General features: G+C 46.7%; 1 protein-coding gene across 8 annotated transcripts in view; it reads right to left on the reverse strand.

Moving 5' to 3' along the window:
- KIF21A (kinesin family member 21A) overlaps positions 1-18829 on the reverse strand; it is a 247369-nt gene extending 228540 nt beyond the window's left edge. For 4 of the 8 annotated variants that reach the window (XM_073573521.1, XM_073573520.1, XM_073573525.1 and 1 more), the window contains exon 1: positions 18636-18828. In XM_073573521.1, the coding sequence (XP_073429622.1) occupies positions 18636-18679 (44 nt within the window). In that variant the 5' untranslated portion in view covers positions 18680-18828. Of the gene's footprint in view, positions 1-18635 lie in introns of all 8 variants that reach the window. The other 4 variants (XM_073573526.1, XM_073573524.1, XM_073573519.1 and 1 more) reach the window with 2 other exon arrangements.
- Positions 18830-26583: the final 7754 nt, after the last annotated feature.

A 26583-nucleotide genomic window follows, 5' to 3' on the forward strand; every position in this document is an offset into this window, starting at 1 on the left:
TAACTCTGTCTCAGTTTGTTGTTATCCGAGTTGTGACTCTATAGATATTGCAAAACTACAAGTCTTAGGCCGCAATTCAAACATTGCGTTTCCTCCAATTTACTAGAGTAATTTGCTCATTTTTAGTGGCTTTAGTATTTGCGCCTTATTCTCTATATATTTTGCAACACTACCTACCTTTTAAGGTTTTTTTTTATGTTTCCTAGTCAAATTTGCTTATCTAGATGTTTCAGACCACGTATCAAACTCAAGGCCCAAGGGACAAATCTGGCACATGACATCTGGACACAGAAGGACCAGGTCTCTTCCATGAATGGGAAAGTGGAGATCAAGTCCTTCTGCATCCACCGCATGTGCGCGCCAAAGCTCAGAATCCAAATGACACCGGCTTCCAGTGCTGGCACCACCCACTCCATGAAGCACTGGCTACGTCTTACGGCACCTCCACACTGCTCTAATCAGCAACTCACAGGCGGTGGCACAGCTATGAGAGCCCTACCCAGGGCACAGCTCTGACAGATGTCTTATATAACGAATCTAAGCAAGACTAAGCACACATCACCGATGACAACCGGCATTGTAATTTACGGATTGCTACACCACAACACTTAAAACCAGACAGACAAATTGACCATGAAAAACAGTGGAAGACATCTAGAAACAAAGTAGGTAAGCATTTTTTTTAAAAACTAGGTTAAAAATATAATAAAATGTATTTTAACCAAATAATCTTGTGGAATTACATTTTGACTGTACATGTGAATTGTTTTGCTTGCATTTTGGGTTAGTTGGTACTTTTAACATGATAGATGTGGACAGAGTACTACATGAGGTCTCAGGTTATTTAAAGTGAACCTGTCTGCAGGATTGTGCATAGTAACCTATAGACAGTGTCAGGTTGGCACCATGATACTGATTACAATGATACCTTGGTTGATGAAATCAGTCTTGTGGTTGTTTAATCTTTATTTTCAGTTAATGATATGCTCGTGCTCCGGGGGCGGCTTCATGTGGTGCTCTGATTAGGTATTCACCAGTATGGCTTCTGACACTGTCACAGGCCCCCTATTTTACATATTGCATAGAATATGGCTTGGGAAAAAGAATTAACATTCTTCCAGGAGGACCGGGCGCCTGCGCTGTAGCATGATAGAATATTGTTTGGAAAAAGGTTGTATGTAGTATGTAGAATAGGGGTCAGGTCACTAAGGAATCAGTGACATGTCATAAGCCCATAAGGTTGAATAAGGGAACAGAGCATCAAATAAAGCCCTCCAACCCCCTCCCCCCCACAGGCCGCACCGAAGCACGAGTATCTCATTAACTGATAACACAAATAAATATATATATATATATATATATATATATATATATATATATTATATACACGCCTTATCATGTCTGTAACCGAAATTGTGGGCCGCTGATTGGTCACGGTCGCCAGGCCGCAACCAATCAGCGATAGGCGCAGCTGTTTGTAACGGTAAGCTGCGACTGCCGCTGATTGGTGACCGCGACCAATCAGCGGCAGGCGCAGTCGGGCGCAGCGCTCAATCGGGCGCAGGCCTTAATCTGTAAAAAAGAGAATTAGAAATTTTTTTAAAAAAGGTTATTCTCACCTTCCGACGGCCTCCTGTCTTCTTTCCACGCGCCCGGCCTCGCATTCCCAGTAATGCTTTGCGGCTTAGACCGCTGATGATGTCACTCTCGCGAGAGCGAGAAAGACCAACGTCACTCTCGCGAGAGCAAGAAAGAAGACCGATGTCATCAGTGGTCTAAGCCGCAAAGCATTACTGGGAATGCGAGGCCGGGCGCGTGGAAAGAAGACAGGAGGCCGTCGGAAGGTGAGAATAACTTTTTTTTATTTTTTAATATTTTTTTACATGCTAGAGGGCCGCGGCAGTGATTGGTCGCGGCTACAGGGCCGCGTTGCTGATTGGTCACTGCTACACGGAAAGGGGGGTTAAGGGGACCATGCATACCAGGAAAGGGGGGGTGAGGGGACCATGCATACCAGGATTGGGGGGTGAGGGGACCATGCATACCAGGATTGGGGGGGTGAGGGGACCATGCATACCAGGATTGGGGGGGTGAGGGGACCATGCATACTAGGAAAGGAGGGTGAGGGTGAGCATACATACCGGGATTGGGGTGTGAGAAGACCATGCATACCAGCAAAGGGGGGTTAGGGGACCATGCACACCAGGATAGGGGGGTGAGGGGACCATGCATATCCCGAAAGGGGGGTAAGAGGACCATGCATACTAGGATTGGGGGGTGAGGGGACCATGCATATCAGGAAAGGGGGGTGAGGGGACCATGTATACCAGGATAGGGGAGTGAGGAGACCATGTATACCAGGATAGGGGAGGAGACCATGCATACCAGGAAAGGGGGGGGGTGAGGATACCATACATACCAGGATTGGGGTGTGAGAGGACCATGCACACCAGGATTTGGGGGTGAGAGGACCATGCATACCAGGACTGGGGGGGGTGAGAGGACCATGCATACCCCGAAAGGGGGGGTAAGAGGACCATGCATACCAGGATTGAGGGGTGAGGGGACCATGCATACCAAGAAAGGGGGGGAGGGGACCATGCATACCAAGAAAGGGGGGGAGGGGACCATGCATACCAGGATTGGGGGGTGAGGGGACCATGCATACCAGGATTGGGGGGTGAGGGGACCATGCATACCAGGAAAGAGAGGCGAGAGGACCATGCATACCAGGATTGGGGGGTGAGAGGACCATGCATTCCAGGATTGGGGGTCAGGGGACCATGCATTCCAGAATTGGGGGGGTCAGGGGACCATGCATACCAGGAAAGGGGGTTGAGGGGCAGCATGCATATCAGGATTGGGGGTGAGAGAACCATACATATCAGGATTGGGGGGTGCATTAGTATTAAATCTTCAAAAATAAACTGCATACATATTCTAGAATACCCGATGCGTTAGAATTGGGCCACCATCTAGCACAGAATAAACAACAACCACAAGATTTCATCAACCCAGGTATCACTTTAATCAGTATAACAGTGCCGACATGACACTGCCTGTAGGTTAATGTACACAATCTTGCTGACAGATTCGCTAATCCAATATGTTAACAAGTAGTTAAGGGGGTTTTACACTAAGCAATATCGCTAGCAATATCGCTAAAACGTCACTGGTTTTGTGACGTTATAGCGATATTGCTAGTGATATCGCTATGTGTGATACTTACCAGCGACCGGCTCCCCCGCTGTCCATCGCTGATCGCGCGAGAATGTCCGGCTCCATTTCTCGTCGGGCGCTTCCTGCTGAGACTTCCTGCTGTGACGTCCAGCGACGCGTGGAGGCGGGCGGGAGGACGCAGGATCGCTGTGTGTGAATGGTAAGTATCGTGCGCTGCGTCGCTGCTGCATCGCTGTGAGATCTTTCTGTGTGGAAGCTCACTAGCGATCATTTAGCGATGCACCAGCGATCCTGACCGGGTTGGATCGCTGGTTGGATCGCTGGTGCATCGCTAAATGTAAAAGGGCCTTTACAGTTGTACAGAGTCTTCTAATTACAAACAACCCTTTGACGGGCTAGACAGATTCAAGAAATGCAAAGCTTACCAAATGTAGTATTTTTTCTCTCACGAAGTCCCTGCCTGGAGTAAGGTTTTTGATGCTCTTATGTGTCAATTTGAAAAGTAGCTGCATATGCGCCTACTAATGTCCACAGTTCACCAGGAAATTACAACAGTAGTGTGACTGCAGCCTTGGTGAAATGACCTTTCCTTTGCCAAATAAATGGTTTAGTAATTTCAGCTATTACGGTACTTTTAAAATTGAGCAATAAAGGAAGGTTACTAAACTATAGCAACAAAGATTGTCCACACAGCTGTGAAGGGGCATAATTATGATGCATGTGTATAAATGTGTATTACTCAAGAGGTTAAATTATTCCACATATGCCATGTACATGAAAGCAAGTATATTTCATAAAAGTGATTATTGGAAACATTACTGTCACCAGCAGGGCTGTGGAGTCAGTAAGCCAAACCTGCGACTCCAACTCATCAATTTCCCTTCCACCGACTCCGACTCCCACATATATTGCTTATATTTAAGTGAAAAATGTATTGTAGTACAATGTGAACATCAGACATTTAATCATTTTTATGATACAATAATCAAGACATTTAGATAGAACATAATATATATTTATTGGAATACAACTTTAGAACACAAAAAACTGTAATAAATTGTAAATATGTAATACACTATTTAATACCGATTACATTTACATATATATATATATATATATATATATACACACACTATGTAATAAACTATGTAAGCGGCAAAAAACAGTTTTCAACAAAAACATACTAAATAACATTTGTGTAGTCCATAAATTTGTCCTAAGAAATAGAATTGCCTCCAAGTGAAATCTTTTTCCTTGCAGCAACGCTTTGCCTGCTCCATATCATCCAAATACTTGTCAAAGTCAAACTCCTCATCTGATGAGGATGAAGATATGGCAGCAGTAGCACTGTCAGGACCCAAGTCCTCTTGCGCCTGGCAGTCCTCCTGTAGGCCACTCATCCTAACTGCTACCTCAGTCAGAGCTTCTTTTCCTTTAGTAAGCTGTTGATCATCAAGCAATATACGATGACTTGGGTCCACATAAACAGCTGTCAGAAAAATTTTTGTGTCTCTCTCCATTTCATTGAAGCAGAAATGCCATCTGCGATTAAATCTCCTCTTTGGGACAGGCAAAATAGCAAGTTCTTCCACTCCCTTATGAAAATGCCAGGAGTTAAATCCTCAGCTTGTAATTTTTTAGTCACGGTAAATAGGTGATTAAGCAATTCCTTCAATTCAGCCACCTGTGTCCATTGACCTTCATTTAGGGTTACCTGAGGGTTCGCCATATCTATAAGAAACGGTTTTAGCCATAATCAAAACTAGTGGGGGGCAGAACCTCATACTGTTCCGCAGAATCTCATACTGCACACCTCAGCTGCTGCAGAACCTTATACTGCACACCCCTATACTTGAAAATAAAGCCTGCACCTTAAGATGTGGTGAATGCAGTCTATTTATTCCAACTATCAATTGATGTTGATGTGTTACTGAAGACGAGCAATGCCTGTCCTGGGCGTCCTTTTGGGCACCTATGAGGTGCACCTGACTGGTGCTTAAAAAAAAAAAAAAAAAAGTGTTAGTGTGCTACCCGGCTTTCATTCTTTTTGGTACAGATAAGATATGGATAGACGGATATGGATAAAAGGATAGATAAAGCAGATTTTGTAATCTGCTTTTGCTATTGAAAACATTATCTATGAGCTCAAAAACCTTTCAGGTGATGCGATTTTTTAAAAAGCTGATCTGCTTTTGCAGCTGAAAAACGTATCCTCAAAAAACGCAGCAAAAACGCTGTGTGTGAATGTAGCCTTAGATCAGGAATAGAACAGCCATTTATACGACATTTCATAACTTTCCCAAATTCCTATGAAAAAATATTCAGCACATTCTGCATTGAACTACTGTGTACCCAATTTATTATATATTTTAGGAGTCGGACCATTTTACACCGACTCCACAGCCCTGGTCACCAGCAATAATTGCTTTATACACTCACAGTTGCGTATTTGATATTCTAAATATTCATTGTTTCATTTTTGTAGAAAACAGAAAATCAGAAACAATGAGGCCTGGTGCCCACAATCCAGAACTAGCAGCACTTTGGACACAGCACATATTCGCTGCGCCCAATGCGCCTTCTATTAAACACAGGTAAATCTGCATGTGTTCACTGAACTGTGCAGATTTACAGCATTCAATACATTTTTATTGACCGCAAGAGAAATTGCGGTCTTAATAGATGCGCCACATGTCGGTGTCCGTGGGTGAGCTGCAGGCGTCTGTGGACACATAGTGGACATAAGATTTCTGAGAATCCCATCCACTATGCTGTAACATAAGGCTGCTGCGGGTTTGACGCTGCATAAAAACACCGCGTCAAACCCGCAGCAGTTCCGGATAGTGGGCACGTACACCAATTTGTGGAAAATGATGACAACAACTTGCTTGGATGTTTCAATAAAGACAGAAATGTCCAATACTAAACCCGGTAGGCAAAATAAACTATAATAATCTCATTATTTCAAGTAAATCAGTAGTGCCCATGGGACCACCAGCTTTAAGAATTATTCATGCATGTTTTATTTTAAAACACTGTTCTGCTCTTGAAAGGTAGGTAAATGGAGAGCTGACGAGAGCCCACAATGAGATCATTTATCTCTATAGAATAAGTGCAAGTCAGGGAAACCGGAAGCCTCTGAAGAAGTACAGTTGCCAGAAGAAAAAAACAGCAACTACATCACATTTCTCTACCATGCTCTCCTGATGTATTTTATAGCTCACAAGTACACAGGCATTACATTACTCAATACTGACCATTGATCTCAGCAAATCTTCTTGTCAACACCCTAATAAACAGAAAAAAAGCAAAAAAATAAAAAAGATCTCAAAATGCCCACATGAAAAATCAAACAGTGAGCCATCCTCAGTATGTGTTCACACATCATAACAGCACATGAATTCATAATGTAGTATCCACTGATTCCTATAGAAGCAGATTTATGGGTCTCTTCTTTTTTAGTACAACAGGTGCTTAACAAGTTGACAAATCCTCCTACTCCAACATGCATGCACATGACTTCAATCTAAAGAGCTTCCCGCAGATGAGTGGCAAGAAATACTAGAGCACGCCCAACTTTGGGTTTTTGATGGAGATGAACTTTGTATTGAGATCATTAGAAGGACTGACAAAGGGCCTGTCACAGCACGCTGATGCATGGGTGTTAGAATGTGGCTGCACATAGATATTGATTTAAAAAAATCCACTTCAATGAAGTCTTAGTCCATCCATGGCTTCTTTTCAACAAGCTACCAAGCATCACAACAATCCCACAAAGATGACTTACAGAGAAGGCCCGCAAGTTTGACGGACAAAGAAGCATGTATGGCATCGTGGGAGAATGTTTTTGTGATGTGGTTACAATGAATCAAAAGCCAAAAAGAGAATAAGCCACAATTGCACGCTCTATAAATATCTTCTCAAGCACTCATTACATATGTGCAACTAGCATATAAAAGGTATATTTATAAAGTACAGCACTATGAAAATACAGCTCTAAATCCTGCATGTAAGGCAGGGAGTCACACTTAACACATAAAAATACGGTCCGTTTTCTATGGACGAGAATCGCAGAAATGTTCCCTGAACAGTGACCCATATGGTGAGATTTTCTCGCGGGCGTGTATGTGTAATATATACTGTACATATATACCTATACTGTGTGTATACATGTATTCTATTTTAACCTGTCTGATTTTACAAATAAAAAAGGGAGAGAAGCCAGCGCTGCTTATGGTCAGAATGCAATACATGCACTTTATGTATTGCGTTCTGACCACAAGCAGCGCTGGCGTTTCCCCCTTTTTTATTTGTCATTGGTTTGTGGCTGACCACCACTGTTGCCGTGCGCGCTGGGTTATGTTCACCTTTCTTTTTGTGTTCATTGTGATTGATCTAGGCTGCTGTGCACACACACAGCAGCCCTGCCCCAGGCTCTGTTTGATTGTACAACTGTGTCTGGGCCTGTATCACCCTTCATCTGTAGTGCTAGTCAGGCAGTGTGGAGGTGAGACCTGAAATGTCTATGTCCGGACCTGGTCAACCTTTATATGCGCTCGCCCTTTCTGGCTCCATGGGAGTGACTCAGAAAAGCTTCAGGTACAGTTTGCATTTAATGTGGTCTTGCTTTTAATACATTTAGGAGGCCGTAATGGCACAGCAAATATAAAAAAATTGTAGAGTAGGACTGCCCCATATGAGATGCCATGGCGGGGTGACTCAAATAATTGATCAATTTTTTGCTAAACGTCTCATTTTGAAATACAGTTAGAAATCATTATGTGCATATGCACCTTATGTATTGTGTTCTGAACATAAGCAGCGCTGGCTTCTCCCCTTTTTTTAAGTGTGATTTTACAGTATAGCACACTGAATTGCCGGCATTTCTAAAGGACACCGGTGCGTATTTCTCGCAAGTTACACGCATGGTCCGTGTGTAATCAGTTTTTTTTCTCGCACCCATAGACTTGCATTGGCGAGTCTCGGGCGTAATACGGTGCAAATCACAGAATGCTGCGATTTCCTCCGCAGGTATAATACGGCGAGAAAAAAAAACGCATGATGGGAGCTGCCCCATAGATTAAAGGGAACATGTCACCCCCCAGGACGTTTAAGTAAAAGAGCCACCTTCAGCAGCACTAAGGTTCCATTCTGTGAAGGTGGCTCTTCTGTTTCTGATCTCTAGTAACACTGAAATATTGACTTTTATAACTTGCTCCCCATACCTGTATTGAGTCCCATAGGTGTCTCCCCCTGTATCAGCCGCCTCCCAGCCGTCCATCTTCCCCCTCTTGCATCTGTGCGCCGCCTCCTCCTTGTGTTGCTGTTACATGCCCAGCGCCTGCGCTCTGCCAACAGTTCTCGGGCATGCACAGTGTGCGCTGCCCGGGACCTGACATCGGGCTATGGGGTACCCGGTCACTCCCACTACTCGTGTGATGTAGCTCCGGCAGCAGTTGCCGAATTACACTGTACCTTTTACGTTAGGGACCAACTGAGTGGTTTGTCATGAACTGGCAATGGGCTTCTAGCAGCATTAGACCAATATATGGTTTTTGGTTGTGTGGTCCGATGTTTTTTTCCTACAGTTACAGCATTTTAACCATATTTAGCTGTATTCACCACTCACTACACAGTGAACACAATGTGATCACTCCCCCTGCACACTGAATGACAGTGTACCATGCGCACACACACACACACTGCAGAACAGGCAGTCCGTGCCGTACAGTGATTACAGTGCGCTCACTGTGCAGTGACAGCCCCCCGCACCGCCCTGATGACTGGAAGCCAATGGCTGCATTTCTCATAACAAAACATGGTTAGTTGATATTTACCTGTAGATTACCACTATATCTGCAGGTAAATCACGATTTTTTTTTAGATGTTACAACATTTCCTATCATTGTTTTTTGCGTGTGTTTTTTTTAAACTGACAATCCTTTTAATGGGATAAAAGTATTTTCCCTTTAATAGAGATAAATCTCGAAAGACACTTGTATCATCAATGTAAATCTTAGTACACATTAAAGACACAATCAATATACATATCAAAGTAAAAAAATGCTGTTAGGGAACATGGTGATGGCTATTTCTCAATACTACTGGTGCAATCTATCAGATATATACTTTCATCTCTATAGTTCATTAGGGGTTGCTATGGGCAATACTAAAGTAGTGCAAGAATTTTAATGAATTACTTAAAAGTGCTGACCCCAGCCATGAAAGCTCCTATTCTAGCCCTGCAAGACTGTAGGAAAGATTATCAAGTACTTTGGGCATTTAGCATGCTGAACACACGCCATACTGAGAAAACAGATTGTGTACCTCCTGTAACTACGCATCAACCCATCCCAACAAAGCCTAACTAATCAGCCTATCGGGCAGAAATGCCACAGAAAGCAATATACAGTGGGTACGGAAAGCATTCAGAACCCTTCACATTTTTCACTCTGTTTCATTGCAGACATTTGGTAAATTAAAAAAAAGTTCATTTTTTTCTTATTAATGTACACTCTGCACCCCATCTTGACGGAAAAAAAAACAAATGTAGAAATTTTTGCAAATTTATTAAAAAATACTGAAATATCACATGGTCATAAGTATTCAGACCCTTTGCTCAGACACTCATATTTAAGTCACATGCTGTCCATTTCCTTGTGATCCTCCTTGAGATGGTTCTACTCCTTCATTGGAGTCCAGCTGTGTGTAATTAAACTGATAAGACTTGATTTGTAAAGGCACACACCTGGCTATATAAGAGCTCACAGTGCATGTCAGACCAAATGAGAATGATGAGGTCAAAGGAACTGGCAGAGGAGCTCAGAGACAGAATTGTGGCAAGGCACAGATCTGGCCAAGGATACAAAAGAATTTCTGCAGTACTCAAGGTTCTTAAGAGCACAGTGGCCTCCATAATCCTTAAATAGAAGTTTGGGACCACCAGAAGTCTTCCTAGACCTGGCCGTCCAGTCAAACTGAGCAATCGTGGGAGAAGAGCCTTGGTGAGAGAGGTAAAGAAGAACCCCAAGACCACTGTGGCTGAGCTCCAGAGATGCAGTAGGGATATGGAAGAAAGTTCCACAAAGTCAACTATCACTGCGGCCCTCCACCAGTCGGGCCTTTATGGCAGAGTGGCCCGACGGAAGCCTCTCCTCAGTGCAAGACATATGAAAGCCTGCATAGAGTTTGCAAAAAAACACATGAAGGACTCCCAGACTATGAGAAATAAGATTCTCTGCTCTGATGAGACAAAGAACTTTTTGGTGATAATTCTAAGGGTGAGTGCACACGGTGCGGATTCACCTGCGGATTTTTCCACGCGGATTTGCAGGTAAAACCACAGGTAAAGTGACCTGCGGTTTTCCTGCGGATTTGCCAGTGGTTTTCCCCTGCAGTTTGATACCTGGACAATGGAACAGGTGTCAAACCACTGCGGAATCCGCAGAAAGAATTGACATGCTGCGGATTTAAAACCGCAGCAAATCCACACGGAAAAATCTGCACCGTGGGCCCTGCGGTTTTGAAATCCCATTGGCTAACATGGTACTGTACATTGCTTGTGAATCTACTGCAGATCCGCAGGGCCAAATCTGCTGCGGATCCGCAGCAGAATCCACAGCGTGTGCACATACCCTAAGCGGTATGTGTGGAGAAAACCAAACACTGCTCATTACCTGCCCAATACAATTCCAACAGTGAAACATGGTGGTGGCAGCATCATGCTATGGTGGTGTTTTTCAGCTGCACGGACAGGACGACTGGTTGCAATTAAAGGAAACATGAATTCTGGCCAAGTACAGAGATATCCTAGATGGAACCTGGCCTAATCATCAGCATGTATGTCCATATTCGTTGACTGCCTTAATTCAGTAATGCCAAGTGAAGATGCTGTGGAAATACTACCTCCACACATCTGTGCAGTATAATATATCTTTAGAGTCTATTTAGGCTGCACACGCAGGTTGGCAGGACCTGCAGACATCATCACAGGTCTTTCTGAACTTCTATGTTGAAGTCTGCCTATGATTGGTCAGCCTCATACAGGAAGCAGAAGTACACACCCACCCCCCAATCCCACCCCAGTGAAAACTATATGACAACTCATTAAGTGCTAAATACCTGATTGCCAATATCTCCACAACGGAGAGGCAAAGCTAAAACATTTTATTCCGCTCTGTAGCCACCATCATGTGTGCAGTTCACTCCGAAAAACGAGGTGAAAGGTCCTCCTCAAAAGACTGTCTAAACTAGCCTGATACAGCAATCGGGTGAAAAAACGAGAGATGGGGAGCACTTTCGCATTACCTAATATCTACCAATTCATTCTAAAATCTCTATGCATTTAGAGGGTCCCATAATCAATGGCATCTGTAATCTTTATCATGATACATTTTGCATACTGTGTCCATCTGCCTTTACTAATAACCTAAGACGAATAATTGTGATTTTTCAACTTAGCATTGAGTCAAAATCATTTATTCAACTCAGACACGGTGCATATGAATTGTTTGGTAGTACATGCCAAGTGTATCCATAATACTCCATTAATAAGAACAAGAACCAACAAACCGCAAAAAAAAGTATGGAATAGTGCAGCAGTCTATGCTGACCTAACCCTATGCAGTAAATGTATATAGCCTTCAAAAATAGGGAACTACAGGTAGCAGATGCCATTGTGAGGCCTCTGTTTGAAGCTCCCAATGTACTGTATGTGTCATGCTGGAGCCTACATGTATGCAAAATCTTAAGAGACAATCAAGAGACGTTTGAGACATGGTTTTCTTGGCAAAGTTGAAATATTGCAGATGTTCACATCTATAAGTGGAAACACACTGGCACATAGCAAAAAATATTTTTTTATTTTGACAATATAAATTGTAAACTACCGACCACACCTTTCTAAGAAACCACAAAGGCTCCTTTCCAAATCACGTTTAATCAGAGAATGAAAGGTATGGATGACGGCATACAGTATATCGGAGATTATTTTCCTGGCATCAAATCCACAAAGTGCGTTTCCTGGTAAAAAGCATTTCTACTTGTCATTTGCAGATTTTTATTAAAAATTAATACAGAGTGCCACATTCCGCGCCTCCCTCGACAGCATCTTTTAGTTAAGACTGGGTCTGTCAAGCAACCCCAGGCTCACTCTGAAGAGCGGACTGCATTTTACCCATAACAAAACGTGTATACGGAACAGAATAGAAACAGGAGGCAAAACTTTAACCCTTTAATGATCAGCACTATTTAATGATAAACTAAGTTACATGGGAAGCAAAACCTGTGACAAATCCATGATAGAGCAAATATCTCCCTCTTAACTTGGCGAGAGAAAAATAATGGTGTTTTGGATCCGAGTTTCATCAGTGTGCCAGTTTTTACCATTGGTGTTTTATCAGTGATTTTCACGCATGGAAAAATAAATTAATGGCAAAGCTTCGCCTATACTTTACCATGTTAATGACTGACAGAACACTAGTGACATGCGTGTGCTGCCCGTGACGTTCACTGACCCATAAACTTGTATCAGTGCTTTTGATCAGTGACACGTATAAAAAAAAAAAAACAGACCGTCTCCGACATTTGTCTGTGGACATGCAGTACAAAACACGGGCACCTAATAAGCTCCATAAATAATGGACATGTGCTCTATCCGAGAAAGTGACAGACAGAATATGTAGGAGAAAAGCAGATGTCTAAAGGAGGTCTTATAGTGTCAATCAGTCTACAGCAGAATAGCCACCAGCACTAGTTACTGTCATAATGACAAGTACTGAAGATATGTAATATACACTGTGCAAATAGCAAAAATTAACTACACTAAAGGCCACGGTCAGTTCCACATGTTTGCCAATAGCCTATCGCCAATTAGAAAAATAAAACCCCTAAATCTATAATAAGACCTGCAGATGACAAAACTGCTGAATATAACGGCATGTACCAGGAAAAAAAAAAAAAAACAAGGCCTCACTCCAATAAAACCTTCTCATCAATATTTCAGTGTCCTCTGCAGTGACAGTTCATTTTCCCATAAGAGAGCGATGGACTGTCCTCGGAGAATCCATCAATAATTCACCCTGCAGGCATTGTCTGCTGTATAGGACCATACGGTGCTCGGCGGCTTGTAAAGTTATTGTACATTAGGTCCTTACAGAGATATCCCAGTTGTAAAACGAGACCTCGCACATCACTGACATACAGGGCCTTACATCAGCCTTCTTCATTGCCTAAAAGCTTGGATCTAGCCGAAACTGAGAATTAACTGAACGCTAACACTCTTCTTTCTCTGGCGAAATCTCAACCTAAGGTGGAGCAAAAGAACATCTAAAATCGCTAATATCCCTCTGCAGCTGCTTGCATGCTATTTCCGTAGGACGCTGACATCTTGGGCAACTTACTGCAGTGTACTGGTTTATAAACCACAGGAAACAGGTCAGGAAATGCAGTGTGAAGACATACCGCCTCAGCGCTCATCACTATGATGCCATGCTACACGGTGCCGGCAGTATGTCAGCAATGTCAAACCTAGCAGAGAAAAGGAACCTGACCACTAAGATAGCACTAAGCAAAAAGGCCCATTTCTCTGGGATCGTATGGCAGATTGAGGTAGAACAAAAACGGCATGAGCGGGGTGTAAGAAAAGAGCAAACACTGGTCACAACTCCCCACTACATATTATTCTCACAGCCACCTCCCTTCAGCCCCGGCCAACCTTGCCGAGCTTCCATCAAGACACAAATGCAGCCATCATAGGCAAAAAGACAATGAAAATCATCATAATCCCTTGTGTGTGATTATGGGGACTCCGGTGACCAAATCCACACAGATCATACTTTTATGTCATCAATATGAGCACGTCATAAGATCAGTTACAGCTTATTTAACAAATATGTGGGAAAACTAACACCACATACATTAGTCGTTCTGGCAAGCATTTTCATAGTAAGTACACCAGGCCTCAGAGCTCACTTTACAGATTATGCAGTTTACATGGTGAAATCAAGTGACAGGCACCCTTTAAACCCTTGACATCCACAAACTGCCTTAAGTTTTATTCAAACATACAAGTTTCACATCCGGGATTAGTGACCCATACCTTTTTTAGTCTATGGCCTTTTCACATGTCTGATTGCAGACCTAACTCGCCTGTTCAAGTAAATGGGTCCAGGAGAAAAAAAAAAAAATGCACACGGACACCAGCTGCCTTTCAACAGTCAGTTTTTCACAAACCAATGGTAGCAAACCATAATATGGACCAAAATGGATGAAAAATCAATCCACTTTATGAATGAGGAAAAAAACAACTGAACTGGCATTGCTGAATTAGTAGTAAATAACAAATCACTTGCTAATAAATCATACTTTAGAAAAACTATAAGCCAGTGTAGCAACATTTTGCTTTTCAGAAGAGGAGAGGGTGCAGCTCAATGGGTCGGTGTGCTCCAAAAGAAAAAAAATAAATAAGAGGGCAACACACTGCTGACTCCTCCCCAACGATATTAATAATAAATCTACCCAAAGTATATAGTCACCAGGTGCACAAGGTGGCCTTTCCAGTTACAGCTGAGAATGTGCTGTCACCTGCCCATGGTATGCACTAGACAGGCACCTCAACAAGATAGCCCCAAGGGACTCAGCATGAAATATAGGCAAGATACCTGTTACAGCTTAATCAATCCCAAAACAGGACTTTGTGCTCTAAGTCTTAAGGGCCTGTCACACTAAGAGATATCGCTAGCAATATCGCTATAACTTGTGATGTTATAGAGATATTGCTAGCGATATCGCTATGTGTGATACTTACCTTCAACCCGCTCCCCCGCTGGTTATCGCTGATCGCGCGAGAACAGGCTGGACTGTTTCTCGTCGGGCGCTTCCTGCTGTGACGACGAGCGACACGTGGAGCCGGGCGGGAGGACGCAGGATCGCCTGGTGTGACAGGTAAGTAGCGACCCCCATCCCCAGCGATGTCGCTGGTGAGATCTGCCTGTGTGGCAGCTCACTAGCGACCACTTAGCGATGCACCAGCGATCCTGACCGCGTCATATCGCTGGTCGGGATCGCTGGTGCAACGCTAAGTGTGACAGTACCTTTAGAGTCTATGGGTCCCATTTCACATAGCGACACACCAGCGATCTCGACAACGATACGACCTGGTAAGGATCGCTGGTGCATCGCTACATGGTCGCTAGTAAGCTGCCAAACAGGCAGATCTCTTCAACGACGCACCAGCGATCCTGACAACGACGCGACCTGGTAAGGATCGCTGGTGTATTGTCACACAGCAGCTATTCTGAACGATTCCAGCCTGTGTCCCTGAGTTCTGCGTCGCCAACAAGATGAAAAAATGGCCCAGGACATTCGAGCGCGATCAGCGATATCCAGCGGGGGGGGGGGGGGGCGGTCGCCACTATGTGAGACGGGGTCTTAAGACCTCAGCATACACTGGATATAAAAAGTCTTCACATCCCTGCTAAAATGTCAGGTTTGAGGGCACATGTAAAAAAAACAATATTTATCATACCAAGAAGAATAATTTCTAAACTTTTTCCATCTTTAATGACGCCCATTATCTATACAAATCCATATTAAAATAACGCGGCTGTCCAAATGTGAACATCTTCTAACTGGGGGATGTGGTTGCTCAGTTAGCCAATCTCTTTTCAGCACCTGCTAAATAGTAATCAGTACACAGCTGCTGTCATTTGAAGAGACTACTATTAACCCCCAAAGAAAGTTTAGCTGTTCTGGTAGGATTTTTCCTACATGCATTTTACAGCAAAAGTCATGGTCTGGAAACAGCTTCCAACACAGGAAAGGGATCTCATTGTTGAAAGTGATCAGTCAGGAGAAGGGTACACAAATATGACAAGGTATTAGATATACCATGGGACACTGTGAAGATGGTCCTCAACAAGTGGCTTAAATTTGTCACAATGGTTATATTTGGACTTCCCTAAAAAATTGATGAGAAAACAAGAAAATTAGTTCTAGTAGGATGTTGAGAGGCCTAGAGCAACATAAAAGGAGCTGCAGGGATTTCTGGATAGGAACTGGTTGCTTTCTGCATGTGACAAGAATCTCTCGTATTCTTCACGTCTGGCCTGTGGGCTAGGGTGGAAAAGACGGAAAGCATTTTCTTACAGCTCTAGAAAAACATCCAATGTGGGAAAATGTGTTATAGTCTGATGAGACCAAAGTTGAACTTTGTGGTGGTAATTTCAAAAAGGTATGTTTGAAGCAAAGCCAACACAATGCATCACCAAAGGAACATCACACCCACAGAGAAGCATGGTGGAGGCAGCATTATGCTTTGGGGTTGTTTTTCAGCAGCTGAAATTGGGGCATTAGTGGAGGGAAATATAAACAGTTCCAAATAGTAAATTTTGCAACACAACCTTCAGGCCTCAGCTAAAAAGCTGAATAGAAACGGTAAAGAGAGGGGCGCAATAACGCAGTTACCAAAATAACAATTAGTTTACTGTAAGATATAATTCTCTTCTTTACAGGTTGTGAGTATGCACAACACATATGAATATGATAGGAGGGCTGCAGATGGCACCGGACCCACGAAGTATCATCAAGAAATTCTGGATAGGATATTCAAGATGCCGACAATTCCGCGCTCCTCCAAAATCGGGCGAGGGAACCACGGAGTTCAGAAGAGTTGCAGACTTTATTCAGGGCTATGCGTTTCGTGGACGTCCTGTCCATTTCCTCGGGTACATAGGGCTATGTACCTGACAACTATAGCTGGCACACTGATGACCAGTATAGCCAGCACACCAGTGAGGATAGGAATAGATGGCACTGGGGGCACACTAATGACCAGTATAGCTGGCATACCGGTGAGAACTAGCATAGATTGCACTGGGGGCACACTGATGACCAGTATAGCTGGCACACTGGTGAGAACTAGCATAGATTGCACTGGGGGCACACTGATGACCAGTATAGCTGGCACACCAGTGAGGATAGGAATAGATGGCACACTGATGACCAGTATTGCTAACATACCGGTGAGCACTATCGTAGATAGCACACTGATGACCAGTATAGCCAGCACACCAGTGAGGATAAGCATGAATGGCACTGGGGACACACTGATGACCAGTATAGCTGGCACACCGGTGAGGGCGGGATAAGATGGCACACTGATGACCAGTATAGCTGGCACACCAGTGAGGATAGGAATAGATGGCACACAGATGACCAGTATTGCTAACATACCGTTGAGCACTATCGTAGATAGCACACTGATGACCAGTATAGCCAGCACACCAGTGAGGATAGGCATGAATGGCACTGGGGACACACTGATGACCAGTATAGTTGGCACACCGGTGAGGGCAGGATAAGATGGCACTGGGGGCACACTGATGACCAGTATAGCTGGCATACCGGTGAGGGCAGGATAAGATGGCGGTGAGGGCAGGATAAGATGGCACTGGGGGCACACTGATGACCAGTATAGCTGGCACACCAGTAAGGATAGGAATAGATGGCACACCAGTGAGCACTAGCGTATATGGCACACTGATGACCAGTATAGCCAGCACACCAGTAAGGATAGGAATGGATGGCACTGGGGACACACTGATGACCAGTATAGCTGGCACACCAGTGAGGATAGGAATAGATGGCACAATGATGACCAGTATAGCCAGCACACCAGTAAGGATAGGAATGGATGGCACTGGGGACACACTGATGACCTGTATAGCTGGCACACCAGTGAGGATAGGAATAGATGGCACACTGATGACCAGTATAGCCAGCACACCAGTAAGGATAGGAATGGATGGCACTGGGGACACACTGATGACCAGTATAGCTGGCACACCAGTGAGGATAGGAATAGATGGCACTAGGGGCACACTGATGACCAGTATAGCTGGCACACCAGTGAGGATAGGAATAGATGGCACTAGGGGCACACTGATGACCAGTATAGATGGCACAACAGTGAGGGCAGGATTAGATGGCACACTGATGACTATAGCTGGCACACCGGTGAGCACAGGCATAGATGGCACTGGGAGCACACTGATGACTATAGCCAGCACAACAGTGAGGGCAGGAATAGATGGCACACTGATGACCAGTATAGCCAGCACATATCACATGTATGCAGTGGGCTTTGTTTGCCCCGGCCCCTGACAACAAGCGCCACACACACACGAATGAGCCCGGGCCCGCAGTGGCCCCGCACAGGTGCAGGCTGCCCGGGGCCGCATATCCGCCGTTTGCTCAGTGTGGGCCCGGCAGGTACAGCTGCACGGAGGGCAGGGAGCCCCAGCTCGGAGACGCGCCGGCCTGCTCAGGTGGTTGCTCATCCTGCGGCGGCGGCAAAAGGCTCCGGCCCCAGCACAGGTGCAGCCCCGCGTACGGCAGAAAGGTCACAGCTCAGGGAACAAGTCCGCTCCATGCACACAGCTCTAACACACACGTACCGGAGAGCGACCCGCACCGAGCTTTCATCCTGCGTGGCCGACATGACGCGCTGAGGGGACGGTCACAGGTCTCGCTTGTCACCCACAGCCATCTAACGCCACCTCAGAGAGCTGTGGGACATCGTCAGTGTGATGAGAGAGCCGGGAGAGGGAGGCGGAGCCACCGGGGGGAGAGACGGAGCGCTCAGACACACACAGCAGCGCCCCCTGCTGCGCGCCCTGCGACCCACCCCGTGACGTCATCAGCACAGTCTCGACCGCGACGGCTCGTACTTGAGACTGCAGGTCTTGTACCGTGACGTCATGGAGCTGTCCTAAGACAAGCGTCCCCTGTGTACGGCAAACGTGACGTCACATAATGTAGAAATGACGTGACGTACGCGCGCACTGACACCATAGACATTTCCACAGTTATTTCAATCGGCTCCTCCCACTTAGCCGGCACCGCCCCTTTTTCTCAGGGCTTTCAGCTGTAGCTGACGCTGTTCCACCTGGCGGCCCCCTGCTGAGGAGGATGCGCCTGTTGTCTGCACACTGCAGGGAGCAACTGGGGAGTATGCACAGCAGGAGAGAGCGGGTGTGGGCTACAGGGAGGTACATAGGGGGCTACTGGGGAGTATACACAGCAGGAGAGAGCGGGTGTGGGCTACAGGGAGGTACATAGGGGGCTACTGGGGAGTATACACAGCAGGAGAGAGGGGTGTGGGCTATGGGGAGGTATATAGGGGCTACTGAGGAGTATACACAGCAGGAGAGAGCGGTGTGGGCTACAGGGAGGTACATAGGGGGCTACTGGGGAGTATGCACAGCAGGAGAGAGCGGGTGTGGGCTACAGGGAGGTACATAGGGGGCTACTGGGGAGTATACACAGCAGGAGAGAGGGGTGTGGGCTATGGGGAGGTATATAGGGGCTACTGAGGAGTATACACAGCAGGAGAGAGCGGTGTGGGCTACAGGGAGGTACATAGGGGGCTACTGGGGAGTATGCACAGCAGGAGAGAGCGGGTGTGGGCTACAGGGAGGTACATAGGGGGCTACTGGGGAGTATATACAGCAGGAGAGAGGGGTGTGGGCTATGGGGAGGTATATAGGGGCTACTGAGGAGTATACACAGCAGGAGAGAGCGGTGTGGGCTACAGGGAGGTACATAGGGGGCTACTGGGGAGTATGCACAGCAGGAGAGAGCGGGTGTGGGCTACAGGGAGGTACATAGGGGGCTACTGGGGAGTATACACAGCAGGAGAGAGGGGTGTGGGCTATGGGGAGGTATATAGGGGCTACTGAGGAGTATACACAGCAGGAGAGAGCGGTGTGGGCTACAGGGAGGTACATAGGGGGCTACTGGGGAGTATGCACAGCAGGAGAGAGCGGGTGTGGGCTACAGGGAGGTACATAGGGGGCTACTGGGGAGTATACACAGCAGGAGAGAGGGGTGTGGGCTATGGGGAGGTATATAGGGGCTACTGAGGAGTATACACAGCAGGAGAGAGCGGTGTGGGCTACAGGGAGGTACATAGGGGCTACTGGGGAGTATACACAGCAGAAGAGAGCGGTGTGGGCTACAGGGAGGTACATAGGGGGCTACTGGGGAGTATGCACAGCAGGAGAGAGCGGTGTGGGCTATGGGGAGGTATATAGGGGGCTACTGGGGAGTATACACAGCAGGAGAGAGCGGTGTGGGCTACAGGGAGGTACATAGGGGGCTACTGGGGAGTATACACAGGAGAGAGCGGTGTGGGCTATGGGGAGGTACATAGGGGGCTACTGGGGTGTATACACAGCAGGAGAGAGCGGGTGTGGGCTACAGGGAGGTACATAGGGGGCTACTGGGGAGTATACACAGCAGGAGAGAGCGGTGTGGGCTACAGGGAGGTACATAGGGGGCTACTGGGGAGTATACACAGCAGGAGAGAGCGGTGTGGGCTACAGGGAGGTACATAGGGGGCTACTGGGGAGTATGCACAGCAGGAGAGAGCGGTGTGGGCTATGGGGAGGTATATAGGGGGCTACTGGGGAGTATACACAGCAGGAGAGAGCGGTGTGGGCTACAGGGAGGTACATAGGGGGCTACTGGGGAGTATACACAGGAGAGAGCGGTGTGGGCTATGGGGAGGTACATAGGGGGCTACTGGGGTGTATACACAGCAGGAGAGAGCGGGTGTGGGCTACAGGGAGGTACATAGGGGGCTACTGGGGAGTATACACAGCAGGAGAGAGCGGTGTGGGCTACAGGGAGGTACATAGGGGGCTACTGGGGAGTATACACAGCAGGAGAGAGCGGTGTGGGCTATGGGGAGGTACATAGCGGGCTACTGGGGTGTATACACAGCAGGAGAGAGCGGGTGTGGGCTACAGGGAGGTACATAGGGGCTACTGGGGAGTATACACAGCAGGAGAGAGCGGTGTGGGCTACAGGGAGGTACATAGGGGGCTACTAGGGAGTATGCACAGCAGGAGAGAGCGGTGTGGGCTATGGGGAGGTACATAGGCGGCTACTGGGGAGTATACACAGCAGGAGAGAGCGGTGTGGGCTACAGGGAGGTACATAGGGGGCTACTGGGGAGTATACACAGCAGGAGAGAGCGGTGTGGGCTATGGGGAGGTACATAGGGGGCTACTGGGATGTATACACAGCAGGAGAGAGCGGTGTGGGCTATGGTGAGGTACATAGGGGGCTACTGGGGAGTATACACAGCAGGAGAGAGCGGTGTGGGCTACGGGGAGGTACATAGGGGGCTACTGGGGAGTATGCACAGCAGGAGATAGCGGTGTGGGCTATGGGGAGGTACATAGGGGGCTACTGGGGAGTATACACAGCAGGAGAGAGCGGTGTGGGTTACAGGGAGGTACATAGGGGCTACTGGGGAGTATGCACAGCAGGAGAGAGCGGTGTGGGCTACAGGGAGGTACATAGGGGGCTACTGGGGAGTATACACAGCAGGAGAGAGCGGTGTGGGCTACAGGGAGGTACATAGGGGGCTACTGGGGTGTATACACAGCAGGAGAGAGCGGGTGTGGGCTACAGGGAGGTATATAGGGGGCTACTGGGGAGTATACACAGCAGGAGAGAGCGGTGTGGGCTATGGGGAGGTATATAGGGGGCTACTGAGGAGTATACACAGCAGGAGAGCGGTGTGGGCTATGGGGAGGTACATAGGGGCTACTGGGGAGTATACACAGCAGGAGAGAGCGGTGTGGGATACAGGGAGGTACATAGGGGCTAATGGGGAGTATGCACAGCAGGAGAGAGCGGTGTGGGCTACAGGGAGGTACATAGGGGGCTACTGGGGAGTATAAACAGCAGGAGAGAGCGGTGTGGGCTACAGGGAGGTACATAGGGGGCTACTGGGGTGTATACACAGCAGGAGAGAGCGGGTGTGGGCTACAGGGAGGTATATAGGGGGCTACTGGGGAGTATACACAGCAGGAGAGAGCGGTGTGGGCTACAGGGAGGTACATAGGGGGCTACTGGGGAGTATACACAGCAGGAGAGAGCGGTGTGGGCTACAGGGAGGTACATAGGGGTCTACTGGGGAGTATATACAGCAGGAGAGAGCGGGTGTGGGCTACAGGGAGGTATATAGGGGGCTACTGGGGAGTATACACAGCAGGAGAGAGTGGTGTGGGCTACAGGGAGGTACATAGGGGGCTACTGGGGAGTATACACAGCAGGAGAGAGCGGTGTGGGCTACAGGGAGGTACATAGGGGGCTACTGGGGTGTATACACAGCAGGAGAGAGCGGGTGTGGGCTACAGGGAGGTATATAGGGGGCTACTGGGGAGTATACACAGCAGGAGAGAGCGGTGTGGGCTACAGGGAGGTACATAGGGGGCTACTGGGGAGTATACACAGCAGGAGAGGGTGTGTGGGCTATGGGGAGGTATATAGGGGGCTACTGGGAGTATAGACAGCAGGAGTGAGCTGTGTTGGCTACAGGGAGGTACATAGGGGGATACTGGGGAGTATACACAGCAGGAGAGAGCGGTGTGGGCTACAGGGAGGTACATAGGGGGCTACTGGGGAGTATACACAGCAGGAGAGAGCGTGTGTGGGCTACAGGGAGGTACATAGGGGGCTACTGGGGAGTATACACAGCAGGAGAGAGAGCGGTGTGGGCTATGGGGAGGTACATAGGGGGCTACTGGGGAGTATACACAGCAGAAGAGAGCGGGTGTGGGCTATGGGGAGGTACATAGGGGGCTACTGGGGGGTATACACAGCAGGAGAGCGCGGTGTGGGCTACAGGGAGGTACATAGGGGGCTACAGGGGAGCATACACAGCAGGAGAGAGCAGTATGGGCTACGGGGAGGTACATAGGGGTCTACTGGGGAGTATACACAGCAGGAGAGAGCGCAGTGTGGGCTATGGAGAGGTATATAGGGGGCTACTGGGGAGTATACACAGCAGGAGAGAGCGGTGTGGGCTATGGGGAGGTACATAGGGGGCTACTGGGGAGTATACACAGCAGAAGAGAGCGGGTGTGGGCTATGGGGAGGTACATAGGGGGCTACTGGGGGGTATACACAGCAGGAGAGCGCGGTGTGGGCTACAGGGAGGTACATAGGGGGCTACTGGGGAGTATACACAGCAGGAGAGCGCGGTGTGGGATACAGGGAGGTATATAGGGGGCTACTGGGGAGTATACACAGCAAGAGAGAGCGCAGTGTGGGCTACGGGGAGGTATATAGGGGGCTATAGGGAGTATACACAGCAGGAGAGAGTGGGTGTGAGCTATGGGGAGGTACATAGGGGGCTTCTGGGGAGTATGCACAGCAGGAGAGATCGTGGTGTGGGCTATGGGGAGGTACATAGGGGTCTACTGGGGAGTATGCACAGCAGGAGAGAGCGCGGTGTGGGCTACGGGCAGGTACATAGGGGGCTACTGGGGGAGTATGCACAGCAGGAGAGATTGCACTGTTGGGTGGGTAACTACAAGTGCTTCTCATAAAATTAGAATATCATCAAAAAGTTAGTTTATATCAGTTCTTCAATGCAAAAAGTGAAACTCATATATTATATAGAATCATTACAGAGTGATCTATTTCAAGTGTTTATTTCTGTTAATGTTGATGATTATGGCTTACAGCCAATGAAAACCCAAAAGTCATTATCTCAGTAAATTAGAATACTTTATAACACCAGCTTGAAAAAATGATTTAAACCCCTTTCCGACATTGTGCATAATAGTACACTCTCGTCGGACTCCCTCCCCTTGATGTGGGCTCCGGCGATGAGCCCACATCCTTCCCGGCACGTCAGCTGTTTTTAACATTTTTGCTTTATGGCAAAATAAAGAAGTGTTTTTGTTTTTTCACCCGGATTGGATGCTGTTCTGCTTTATTTTCTGATGTGCCCGGAACAGCTATTAACCTGTTAAATGCCGCTGTCAAACGCTGACAGGGACATTTAGCATGCGCTTCCGGCAATTGCTCCAGAAATCCAGCCATCGGTGGTGTGGGTACAGGTGCCTGAGCACCATGAGGCGGGGGGTATGTGCAGGTACAGTGGAAGTGGCACATATTAGAACCTGCTTCTGTGCCACATTTGAGTTTGTATGTTCTCCCCGTGTTTGCGTGGGTTTCCCCAGTTCCCTTCAGTTTCCTCCCACGCTCCAAAGACATACTGATAGGGACTGTAGATTGTGAGCCCTGATGGGGACTGTGATGTCTGTACAGTGCTGTGCAATTAATGGCGCTATATAAGTGAGAAAAATACATAACTAAAACTCTGCTCCTGTCACCTGGCACAGCATAATCATCCTGCGGATGGCATGGTGATGGCAGAGATGTCATGACCAGAAGCTCTGAGCAGAGCAGGCTCTGTCCAGCTAGAGATATTAGAATGGCTGTGACCTGTAGTTCCTGCCCATGTTGTGGAATTGGTTTGTGCTGTCTAGCAGGAATTATCAGCTCTGTTCTGTGTCTAATGTGACAGCACCACAGCTTATTTTAACTCCCAGCGTACTGCTAGTAGCTGCCACTGCCAGGTATAGTTTATAGTTGTCCTTTTTCAGACTGCTCGTATCCATTTGTAACATCGGCCTGTGGTTAGATTATAGTTCTGACTGATGATTCTGAATCTCTCTATCCTCCTGGTTTTGAGGTGGCTTTCTGACCACACTCCCCCAGTACAGTCAATAAGCCAGGTGCCGTTCTGTGGACCCAACCAAGAGGCCCTTGTGTAAGTCGAGATTCCTGTACAGACGTCAACCCCTTAATGTCCAATGTCCGTCATGACCGAGTCGCTGCATGTAAACACGCAGTGGTAGTTCAATGCCGACAGCTGTCTGTGACAGCTGAGAGGCACAGCAACAGGTGCAGGGACCCATGCTGTCGGTCCCCGCACCCAGATCGCTGTGATCGGTCAGTCAATCAATCTGACTGACCAATCATAGCATGATCAGGCAGTAGATACTGAAATTTCAGCATCTCCAGCCCGGTCAGTGCAGCAGCTCAGCGCTGCCAGTGGCTGAGCTTCTGCACTAACAGCCAGGAGTGGTGTCCGCGCCGCCCCTGGCTGTTAACCCTCCTAATTGCTGCAATCGAGCTCGATCGCAGCGTTCACGAGTGAGGCAGAGGAACGGGAGCTCCCTCTGCCTTCAGATCAGTGTCATCGCGGGGCCTGATCGTTGCCATGGTGACTCTGGGTCGTCAAGCTACGGAAAGCCTCTGAGACCATGCTCACAGCATGGTGTCAGAAGCTTTCAGTATAGGTATTATGCATCAAAGTGAAAAAAGTGAAAGTCCCATAAAGGGACTAGGTAAAAAAGGAAACATTTTTTAAAAAATATGTAAAACAAAAAAAATTGCATAATAACAATAAAAAAATCCACATATTTAAAATAAATACACATTGTTTTGAAAAAAAATTAAATAAACAAAAAAGTACACATGTTGGTATCGCCACGTCCGTAAAAATCCTATCTATAAAAGTGTCACACTAGTTAACCCCTTCAGTGAACGCGGTAAAAAAAAAAAAAGTAGCAAATTATGCTTTATTATACCGTTTGGAAAAGTGGAATAAATCGAGATCAAAAAGACGAATGTAAATAAAAATAGTATCACTGAAAACGTCATCTTGTCCCGCAAAAAAACAAACCACCATACAGCTCCATCAGCAGAAAAATAAAACAGTTATAGCTCTCAGAATAAAGCAATGCTAAAATAATATTTTTTTCTAGAAAAGATTTTATTATGTAAAAGCGCCAAAACATAAAAAAATATAAATGTGGCATCACTGTAATCGTAGTGACCCGAAGAATAAAACTGCCTTATCAATTTTACCACATGCAGAATGGAGAGAAAAAGAAAAAAAAACAATATCTGAATTTCTGTTTTTTGTTCATTCTGCCTCCACAAAAATCAGAATAGAAAGCGATAAAAAAAGTCAGCTCGTCCCTAAAAAAAAAAAAAAAAGTCCTCACATGACTCTGTCAGCCAAAATATGGAAAAATTATAGCTCTCAAAATATGGCGATGCAAAAACTTCTTGCAAAAAAAAAGCATCTTTTAGTGTGTAACAGAAGCTAAACATAAAAAAAGGGTATAAATCAGGTATTGCTGTAATCGCACCAACCCAAAGAATAAAGTTGACTAATCACTTATACTGCACGAGGAACGGCGTAAAAAATAAAATCAATTCTTCACCTGTTGTAGATTTGTTCATTCTGCCTCCCAAAGATCGCAGTAAGGCTAGGCGCACATTTATCCTGCGCTCCTCGCTGAGCGCTTACACCGGGGTTTCCATGTAAATCTCTGAAATACACGATTCAGACAGAACCACCGTCGGAAGATTCCCTATAATGAGGCAGATGGAGGCAGTGCGAACGCCATAGGACCTGTGATCCGGCGGTGTCCATCTTTTTCGGCATGCATAAAAACGCAGTCCACCATAGTTTTGTGCACCTCTGAAATGAAGAACAATGAGAACAGAGGCCAGACGGAGACC

Source organism: Dendrobates tinctorius, unplaced genomic scaffold, assembly GCF_039654945.1.
Source record: "Dendrobates tinctorius isolate UK_male_01 unplaced genomic scaffold, ASM3965494v1 ptg000035l, whole genome shotgun sequence".
Lineage (NCBI taxonomy): Eukaryota > Metazoa > Chordata > Amphibia > Anura > Dendrobatidae > Dendrobates > Dendrobates tinctorius.